The 10,708-nt window shown below is 40.7% G+C and overlaps 1 protein-coding gene across 1 annotated transcript; it reads left to right on the top strand.

Moving 5' to 3' along the window:
- The first annotated feature begins 3,644 nt into the window (after window positions 1-3,644).
- LOC142371529 (zymogen granule membrane protein 16-like) lies at window positions 3,645-7,614 on the top strand. The gene is made up of 6 exons (XM_075454209.1): window positions 3,645-3,701; window positions 4,435-4,516; window positions 4,765-4,891; window positions 5,558-5,657; window positions 6,847-6,936; window positions 7,025-7,614. The coding sequence occupies exons 2-6, from the start codon at window positions 4,465-4,467 to the stop codon at window positions 7,169-7,171; spliced, it is 516 nt and encodes a 171-aa protein (XP_075310324.1). The 5' UTR covers window positions 3,645-3,701; window positions 4,435-4,464; the 3' UTR covers window positions 7,172-7,614.
- The last annotated feature ends 3,094 nt before the right edge of the window (window positions 7,615-10,708 follow it).

Here is a 10,708-nt window from a genome sequence, read left to right as displayed (position 1 = left end):
CATTATATTGAATTGGTTATTTTCCGACAAGCATGGTGAACAGCACTCAACGTTAACATGATCAGAAGTGTGTCAGAATCATAACAGTTAGCGTAGTGTGTTCGGACAGTGGGATAATGACAAATACACGTCTGCCTGTGTTGTGTTGATCAGAATATTTTGCCGAGTAAAATATGGTAGTAGATTCGCCAGACCAGAGCTAGCTACTACGAGAGTGGCAAATACTGACCGAAAAGTAGTCGAACTTAGATGCACGTGGTGTTGAAATTGATTGGGTATAGTAGTAAAGCCAGTCATGATCAACCTACCGGTAACTAGCTAATGTGTGTGTGTGTGTGTGTGTGGAGAAGTTCTATTATGTACAGTGTTGACTAAAATGACTAAAATTTGACTAAGACTAAAACTGATTTTCGACATTGTGACTAAGACTAAATTAAAAAAAGCTGACGAAATTAACACTGCCACACAGAACACCTATGATGCTGTTAATCATCATATAAACAAAGCAGAATGGTCATAACCTTGTTTTAGACAAACACTTGTGTTTGTAGACACTGCAGTTGTGTGACTGTTTTTGGTGTAGATCTATGAACACAGTAACACTGATGCACCTTTTTGAGAAATTAAATGATTGTACTTTAATCATTTTTACAGCGATTACTGTTATTTTGAACTATTTTTGCTCACCAGTTTTATTCTAGTATTAACAGCACATGCCTGTGTGCGCTGTGTGTATCATTTTAAGCACATACTCAGAGTTAAGTTCACAAGTAGGAAGTTTTGTTGCTGGAATAGTTTCATTATATTTCATTATAAAGGAACAATGACGCTTTTCAGAAGAACCAGTTGTAACAATGCAGTGGATTTTTTCTCGTGTTGCTTCCTTGTTCCATGATAGAGTTCACATAAGCTGAGCTTATGATTAATTCCTTCAGGGAATTTACAGTTTCCTTATTTTCTAGACGAATGTTGGGACACTGAGGAGAATGTGAATAAAAAAAAAAAGAATTGCCATGATATGACAACCATTTTTAACTCCCATATTGAGTTGAATATAGCAGAAAGGGAACCTATCAGTTATTTTGTTTGATCCTTTATTTATAGAATCTGAGAAAGTTTATAAAACGTGAGAAAATTTCTCTAAGAGGATCATCATAAAACTAATTCAAGCAGCATGTTTAAATAAGCTGTGAATGGGCAACAAGTGTTTGAGGTTGAGTAAAAATACCGAATGACCAGTTACCAACTCTCTAATTAATCAACATGGATAAATTCTGTCTCAGAGTGATGAAGAAAAACTAGTCCGTGCATTTGTATCTGTAATTCTTTATTATTATTAAACATCCTCTAAAAAAGCCTCCAGCTGATCCAAAAAGCTGCAGCCAGAGTTAACAGGAAAGATCATATTTCTCCAGTTTTAGCTTCTCTTCATTGGCTCTCTGTTAAATTCAGAATAGAATTTAGAATTCTAATCCTCACATATAAAGCTCTTAATGACCGAAGTCAATCATATATTAAAGATCTCATTGTTAGATATTTTCCCAACAGAGCACTTTGCTCTCAGACTGCAGGTTAACTTGAGGTTCCCAGAGTTTCTAAAAGTAGAGCCTTCAGTTATCAGGCCCCTCTCTGTGGAACCAGCTGCCAGTTTGGGAGGCAGAGCCTTCAGTTATCAGGCCCCTCTCTGTGGAACCAGCTGCCAGTTTGGGAGGCAGAGCCTTCAGTTATCGGGCCCCTCTCTGTGGAACCAGCTGCCAGTTTGGGAGGCAGAGCCTTCAGTTATCGGGCCCCTCTCTGTGGCACCAGCTGCCAGTTTGGGAGGCAGAGCCTTCAGTTATCAGGCCCCTCTTTGTGGAACCAGCTGCCAGTTTGGGAGGCAGAGCCTTCAGTTATCAGGCCCCTCTCTGTGGAACCAGCTGCCAGTTTGGGAGGCAGAGCCTTCAGTTATCAGGCCCCTCTCTGTGGAACCAGCTGCCAGTTTGGGAGGCAGAGCCTTCAGTTATCAGGCCCCTCTCTGTGGAACCAGCTGCCAGTTTGGGAGGCAGAGCCTTCAGTTATCAGGCCCCTCTCTGTGGGACCAGCTGCCAGTTTGGGAGGCAGAGCCTTCAGTTATCAGGCCCCTCTCTGTGAAACCAGCTGCCAGTTTGGGAGGCAGAGCCTTCAGTTATCAGGCCCCTCTCTGTGGAACCAGCTGCCAGTTTGGGAGGCAGAGCCTTCAGTTATCGGGCCCCTCTCTGTGGAACCAGCAGCCAGTTTGGGAGGCAGAGCCTTCAGTTATCGGGCCCCTCTCTGTGGGACCAGCTGCCAGTTTGGGAGGCAGAGCCTTCGGTTATCAGGCCCCTCTCTGTGGAACCAGCTGCCAGTTTGGGAGGCAGAGCCTTCAGTTATCAGGCCCCTCTCTGTGGAACCAGCTGCCAGTTTGGGAGGCAGAGCCTTCAGTTATCAGGCCCCTCTCTGTGGAACCAGCTGCCAGTTTGGGAGGCAGAGCCTTCAGTTATCAGGCCCCTCTCTGTGGGACCAGCTGCCAGTTTGGGAGGTAGAGCCTTCAGTTATTAGGCCCCTCTCTGTGGAACCAGCTGCCAGTTAACGAGGCAGAGCCTTCAGTTATCAGGCCCCTCTCTGTGGGACCAGCTGCCAGTTTGGGAGGTAGAGCCTTCGGTTATCAGGCCCCTCTCTGTGGAACCAGCTGCCAGTTTGGGAGGCAGAGCCTTCAGTTATCAGGCCCCTCTCTGTGGGACCAGCTGCCAGTTTGGGAGGTAGAGCCTTCAGTTATTAGGCCCCTCTCTGTGGGACCAGCTGCCAGTTTGGGAGGTAGAGCCTTCAGTTATCAGGCCCCTCTCTGTGGGACCAGCTGCCAGTTTGGGAGGTAGAGCCTTCAGTTATCAGGCCCCTCTCTGTGGAACCAGCTGCCAGTTTGGGAGGCAGAGCCTTCAGTTATCAGGCCCCTCTCTGTGGGACCAGCTGCCAGTTTGGGAGGTAGAGCCTTCAGTTATCAGGCCCCTCTCTGTGGGACCAGCTGCTAGTATATGTCCAGGAAGCAGACACCCTCTCTACCTTTAAGATCAGGTAAAAAACTTTCCTTTTTGACAAAGCTTATAGTTAGAGATGGCTCAGGTGACCCTGAAACATCCCATAGTTAAGCTGTTATATTGCGTTGCACCTTTCCTCACTCTTTCTTTTTTCACCATGTACATATAACATTTTTGTTGTCATTAATTTGTGTTTCTCTCTCTCAGCAGGTATCCCTAGCCCGGCGTTATGGTGTTTGGTGTCCCCAGCTGGTCGGGGCTGATGACCACCCTTCTTGTTTCTCCCCGTTTCTTCCTGTTGAAAGGGAGTTTTTTCTCTCCACAGTTTCCTTGTGCAGGCTAAAGGTGGGGATCTGGATAAAAGAGAAGTTTCAGTGCAATCTGTTGTAGCTTGGCTGCTTTTTTTTAATTCGCTTTGTATGTACGGTAAGTGTGACAATCTTCTATAACCTGTTTTCTCTTCCTGGTCATATATGAAATTACCTGAGATGCCAGTCTGTCATTGAGATAAAAACAAGTTTTCTTTTGTTCACCTGTCTGACTCTGGAATGTTGGCGTGTCCGCCTTTGTCTTTAGGAAGCGTATATGTATAAATGCCATCGTCACAGTGCCACAGTGTTGGCTCATCCTTTGCTCGGAACTCAGTCTACTCTCAGAAGATCACAACTGCTGGTGAGTTTGAGTTTCTTTGTCTCTGAAGACAACTAAGAATAGCAATTATGGCATAAGATTTATCTATCACTACTGGAACACAATTTTAAATTCTATTCTATCGTCATTAACATCAACTTTAAGACTATACAGAAATTGCTGGTTGTGCTTTGCAGGGCTGGAGCAGTGATTTTAAATGTGGGGGTGTTACGGGGGGGCACATGAGCGCCACATCAAGCCCAGAGACACGACGCTGAAGTTGGCATCCGATTCGCAAATTAAATGGATGGGCATAAAGGGCCATTTCACTGCATTTTTTTGCATTTTGATCACCCTAAACTAGGTTCTGTATGGAAACTACAATAGTTAGACTGCTCAAATCTGGATGGAATTATTCTAAAGAGGCTATAGATTCATTAAAACCTTGTTTGGGATTTGTGAAACCTTTTTCTGATTTGTAAAAATGCAGAACAGGGCCATTTTACTGCATTTTTTTTGCATTTTGATCACATTAAACTAGATCCTGTATGGAAACTACAATAGTTAGACTGCTCAAATCTGGATGGAATTATTCTAAAGAGGCTACAGAGTCTTTAAAACACATTTTATGATTTGTTAAAACTTTATTTGGTCATTGAAAATTCAAAAAGGTGAAATCATCTTGCTGTAAAAGTGGGGGTGTCGAAACACCCCCATCCCCCACGGGTGCAACGCCCATGGTGCTTTGTAACCTCTGTGTAACTTCTGATTTCAGAGCTGTTTGAGGAGGTTTTCGCATCTCAGAATGTTTTCCCTCTTGTTCTTTGCTGCTCTCTGCGCAAGCTGCCTGGCAAAACGTAAGGAAGTAACTCATCTATCTAACACTTTGTACTTCAATATTAAGATCAAGATCAAGATCAGATTTATTGTCATGCATACATGCATACACACGAAATTTGTCCTCCGCTTTTAACCCATCCAGACTTTTGAAATGAACATTAACCATCTAATGACTCCTTTATTCATGTTTGTATGGCTGGCAGAAATTGAGTCTAAGTGCAGTGGCCTCTCCTTGTAACTGTGTAACTTATTTGAACGTCTCCAGCTGGGTTGGTGCACTACTCTTACTCTCGTGCTGTGGGAAGCGGGTCCGGCGAATCCTTCTCATCAGAGGGGGAAGGAAGGATCACAGCCGTCAGGGTCTGGGAGATTTCCAACTCTTACATCACAGGGTCAGTCTCTCTTGATTCTTAACAATGTGCGTTAAAGACTGAAGGTTTAACATATTTTTTCAGCTGCACAGAGGTGCCACCAGTTCTCACTGGGGTCCCTGCAGTCACTGACAGTTACTGTTCAGTTAGCTGTTAAAAGTGGCTGGCCAGTTTGTTTTTTGGTGAATGCACTGACCATATTTCCTTTTAGTGTGGTTGGAATCTTTTATTCCTTACATTTCTTTTATGTTTTACAAAAAGACAAAAGTTTTTTAAGTTATTATTTCAACAGTTTTGGGTTTGGGCAAATACTTAGTTTGTAAAATCAAAGCTATAAAGTTGGTGAACTGCAGCCATATTCAAGTTTGACAAGAGGGTGCAACAATCATGAAACGTTAGATACTAAATTAAATGTACTGGTATTGTTTGTATTATAGAATATATATGTAATATTAATATATTTTAGATTGTGAAGAAAGTGGTGTAGTTTTCTTATTTTTGTTTTTTAAAGTTTCATTCATAGCTTTTTATTTATAGCAGTGGCTAACTGCCCTTTTGTCCTTCCCTGAGTCATTACAAGAACATGCTCCATCATGTCAGGACTTTAACTAATCATCCAGTTTATTTCTTCATATTACATTTGATGCTTAACACTGCATATCCATTGCGGCTTTTTTTCATTTCCAGTATTCAGCTACGCTACGAATACACCTGGACTCCAGTGCTGGGTCGCAAAGTTGGAAATGCAAATGAGCTGGACCTGTTTGATGGAGAGTTCATTTTTCAGGTCAGAGATTAAATTGATACTGAAATTATAGATCATTATTATTCCCGTCCAAAGAGTTTTCTTTTAGTTTGTCTGCAAAGTCTCAAAACCAAACATCCACATCAATGGGAGTTAATCTCGTGCACAGAAAACGCTGCTAATGAAATGTGTAGTTTGTTGTACAAGTCATTTTTTTAATCCGTTTTTTATTCAAAGGCATCACCATAAAACACATTTGTAATAACCTGACTAAATACATAAAAACACTGTGCATACATTGTTGAGTTTCTCTTCATAAAATGGTGAGATGTTGTCCTTATGTTGTGAGGCTCCCTGATATGATCTGCCTCATCAGGGCCGGCCCAAGCCTTTATGGGGCCTTAAGCAGAATTTCATTTGGGGCCCCCTACCATCACCTCAGCTCCAGATGCCTCATTGTTCCATAGGCTACACTGTTATGTGTGTAACGGACCCACAATCATTAGCATTATTTGTAATCATCTTACATTATACAGGTGTCATTCTTGTTTTTAACCTTAAAGGGTTAGCAAACTAATAAATATGGTTTAATTAACTTCTACATAAAGAGTGATGTATAAGTATGGGTCATTAATTTAACTATTTGAAAGCAACATCAGCAGGCTGGAGACTGCATTTATAGTAAACACGTTAAATAGTTTAATTTCTTTCAGATGTGCAATGGTGTGCAAAATGTTCAAAATCCAAATCCAAAATAGAATCAAATGACATTCACATTATCTTACAGAAAAATAAAGTTGTAATCAAAATTAAATACTTAAATAATAAATACAATACTTAAATAATTTTGCCCAACGGTGGCAGCAGCCAACAGGAGGCATAAATTAACCTAGTATTAGTATTTTGTCAAATAAATTTTTTTTTTCTGGTGTAATACAATTTCGTTTAAATTATTCAATGTTATTTTAATTTCATGTATATATTAACTTTTTTATCACAACGTCTCGGTGCTCTCTGGGCCCCCCTGGTGGCGTGGGGGCCCTAAGCGACCGCGTAGTTGGCATATGCCTTGGGCCGGCTCTGGGCCTCATGAAGAGTCCACATGCCTTTACCTCAAACTAAACTGAGCTGTCTTACACAGTAAAATCCTTTGTAACTGCGTTGCAATGTAAACGGTCTATCATTTTGTGTAGATTGATATTTTCTTCCTCATGCCACTTGCATGTTTTAGATCTCTGGTAAATACCACACCAACTACATCTACAAGCTGATTTTTGTGACATCTAAAGGACGCACCCTGAATGTCGGCCAGCCAATTCAGGTCTGCACCTCCTGCCATATTCTCTTGTTTCAGCAAGAAAGACTAAGAAACACACGATGATGCTTAATTTTTTGCTTCTGTCTTACAGAAATCCTTTAACTTCTACCCGGTGCACCCAGACGCAGAGCTCAGACTGCTGAGCGGCCGCTACAATGGAAATGGGATAACTTCACTGGGAGCTTACTGGGGGGTGGTCTTCATGGAACAGAGCAACGGTACCAGTGTTGGTGAATAATGAAAAGCTGAAATGTTGATTAGTGATTCAACATTGACATATAATCAAAAGGGTACTAATGCCAAAATATCTGGGATTACTGCAACAGTAGTTAAGCAATAATTTAATTTGAATAAATACATTGAATAAATGTTTACTGTCTCTGGTTATTGATTTGTTGTGCTGTTAAGGGTACAGCATCTTCTAAACTTTTAAATCATAACTTTTCCTTTGTATCAAATGAAGAACCAATTAAAAGTATTGTACAATCTGGAGCTGTGATTAAAAAACAACAAGACAGATTTGACTTACTTTTGATCAAAAATATGTAGCGTGTGAAGAACACAAATTTGAAAGAAAAACAAGAATGATTGTGAAATATTCCTCTCTGGTGTACTTTGTGATTGTTTCCTCTTGAAACTTTCCAGGAATTATGACATTTATATGAAAAATGAATAAATAAAAAAACAAGTTGATTACAATACCGTGCAAACTTCTTGAGTCACCTTTCTTGTCTTTATATCGTGTTTCCAGGGAGTCAGACTTTCTTGTAATCTTTTAAAATGTTCTTGGGCAACAGTTCTCCAGGATCTCTGAAGTTCTTTTGAAATTCTTCTTTGGACATTGACTGCTTTTTCACAAATTTTCAGTCCAGGCCTTGGTCCTGACCATTTTCAGAGACGTGGTTTTTCTCATTTAACACACTGACATATGAATTTATTTAAACGTAAGAACTAAAAAGATCAACTACTGTTGTGTCTATACATAACAGAAAACTTAGTGGGGAGCCAATGTCAAAATCGATCTTAAGACACTTTGTCCTCAGCAGCTTATCAGTCAACACTTGTTGACATTTCTTCAGTTGCATCTCTGAACAAAATGCCAAATATAACCCAGTTTAAAGCAATACTATGTAACTTCTCAAAAAGCCCATTATGGAGCTCCCCCTACAGGCTTGGAGGTAATGTATGGTTACGACACTGCCTCTCTCTTTCTCTTGCTTGCTTCATCAGTCAACGTCTTCTTCTGTTTCTTCTGTGCCTCTGCCATGATGATCGTACTCACTGACAATTTTGCGCTAGCTTAGCCTTATACCTGGGAGCGTGAGAGGGGTCTATTTGTTTTTGCGGTAGGTGTGCCAGAAAGCAAGTCGAAGTACTTCCGCTGAGCTCCCGGGCCGCTCCAGCAAAGTTACATAGCGCAGTTTTTCCAACTCAGACCCCCGAAGGGCATAGGAGACAGGCCAATCGTAATATTAAAACTCATTCTAGCCGCACAACTGTTATTCTAAGGTAGAAATGTTACATAGTATTACTTTAACGCTTGACGTGCCTTGGTGTACTATGTGTCCATAAAAAAATAATTGGAAACTGGAAAAGTGGAAGGCAGAATTAGAAGTGTCAGGCCTAAAAAAAACTATCTACAGCAGGTGATCAGTATCTGAAAGTGATGTTATTAAGAAATTGGAAAAATAAACTGATAAGTAACTGATAAGAAACTAATCAGTTTCAGTATTTTTCAAATGTAACATTCTGCAGTTTAACACCGATTTCGGATTGTTTTGCATTTGATTTGATCTTAAAACGATATTAATAATATTATCCAATAAATCGTCAGTTGGTATTTTTTGACTGGGGTGGCGGCTGCCACCCCGTGCCACCCGGGTAGTTTTGCGCGTGCTTCCGCCTTCTGTATGCTAGTGAGATTTCATTCATACATACTATTGAAACGCTCTCCCGGTCACTACTGAAATTACTTGTATGAATATATGTGAAACGCTTGCACATCCTCATGTAAGAGCATACACACTTATAACTGAAAAACGTATACATACACATTTGAAACATTTATACAAATATATGTGAAACACTTGCACATGTATCTAAACTTTTTATATCTTTGTAATCATATGCAAGAGATTCACTTATGAAGGTGTAAGTGTTCAACAATATATGTTTCACTTGTATGCATGCAAGCATTTCATATGTATGTGTATATGACACGGAAGTATTTATGTATGCGTGTGTGTTTCTCATATGTATGTGTTTCAGACGAGTGTGTATAATGTTTTATATACGAGCGTGCATAGGTTTACAAAGTATGTATGTATGTGTGTGTGAGTGTTTCAATAGTTAAGTCCTAAACGGCCCCTCATAATAAACCCAGAATCTGAGTCAGAACCAGAGTTAGTTCAGTTCTGAGCAGTTTTAAAGTGAATATCTGCTCTGAGCTCCTTTCTCCTCCAGCACAGCCTGAACCCTCTCAGACGAGCTTTCTGTCCTTTCTTTAAGGAGTCTTCAGGAATAGTTCTCCAGGCTTCTTGAAGGACATCCCAAAGCTCTTCTTTGGATGTGGGCTGCCTTTTGTTCCGTTCTCTGCCAACATGATCCCACACTGCTTCAGTAATGTTGAGCTCCGGGCTCTGGGGAGGATTCATCCCTCCATCAGACCTGCTGCCACTGATTTTCAGCCCACTTCTTGTGTCCTTTGGCACAGCTCAGCCTTTTCTCCCTGTTTCCCTTCCTTAAGAACGGCTTCCTGACAGCCACCCTTCCATGGAGCCCATTTCTGATGAGGCTTGGGCCAACAGCAGATGGATCAGCTGAAGGTCCAGATGCATCTCTCAGCTCCTGTGTCAGGTCTTTGCTGGATGTTTTCCTCTTTCTTAAGGACATCACTTTCAGATCCTGTTCATCTGCTGTAGATAGTTCTTTAGGCCTGACACTTCTTCTTCTGTCCTCCACTTGTCCAGTTTCCTCAAATGTTTTAAGGACACACTGCATACCATGCTGAGATATGCCAAGTTTTCAGCTAACAGCTCTTTGGGAATCACCTTGTTGCTGCAGAAATCCTGTTTTCTGTCTGTCACACTGTGTTATCTTTGCTGTTTTTCACACATGCAGCTAAAGAAATGGGAACAAATCTTAATTCCAGTCTAAAACCCACAAAGAGCTTCTAGATTATTCATTTCTGGTGGCATAAAACAGTTTAATCATTTCATTTATATGAATTGTTCCATAATTAGTCATTAGATTATATCTTATATTCCTTTTTTAAGCTTTAAAATGAATCTTATTTACTTTTTCTTGATGTTGATGTTTTTTTCCTACTTTTAGACGTGATAACGTTCATTATTTTGGGATTAGGATTTTTTTTAAACTGAATTTCTTATATTAATTTTACTCTTTTGGTAACTGAAAGCAGTTTTAACGTAAATGTAGAAAAAAGTTGAAACTATGAAGCTGTTTTTCACAGATGCAGCTAAAGAAATGGGAACAAATGATGTGTCTCTGTGACAGGCTGCTGGGAACAAAGTGCCTAAAGATCCAGTTTAAAACTTCTTTGCTCAGTTGTCTGTTCTGTGTGGACACAACACTGGTTCATCCCTTGAGTTAGGAGCCTTTTTCCTGCCTGAATGGTTCACAGCTCAGAGTTAAGTGGCTTAATGAAGAAAAAACTCATTCCTCTGGACTGAAGATGAGGGGAAATCTGCCCTTCTTACTGCGGATAAACAGCAGCTGGACAAATAAAGCAGAATAATAAGAGAGGAGGCTGCCA

Source organism: Odontesthes bonariensis, chromosome 21, assembly GCF_027942865.1.
Source record: "Odontesthes bonariensis isolate fOdoBon6 chromosome 21, fOdoBon6.hap1, whole genome shotgun sequence".
Classification (NCBI taxonomy): domain Eukaryota; kingdom Metazoa; phylum Chordata; class Actinopteri; order Atheriniformes; family Atherinopsidae; genus Odontesthes; species Odontesthes bonariensis.
Note: the sequence above shows the minus strand (reverse complement) of the source record. Positions and strands in the feature narration are given on the sequence as shown.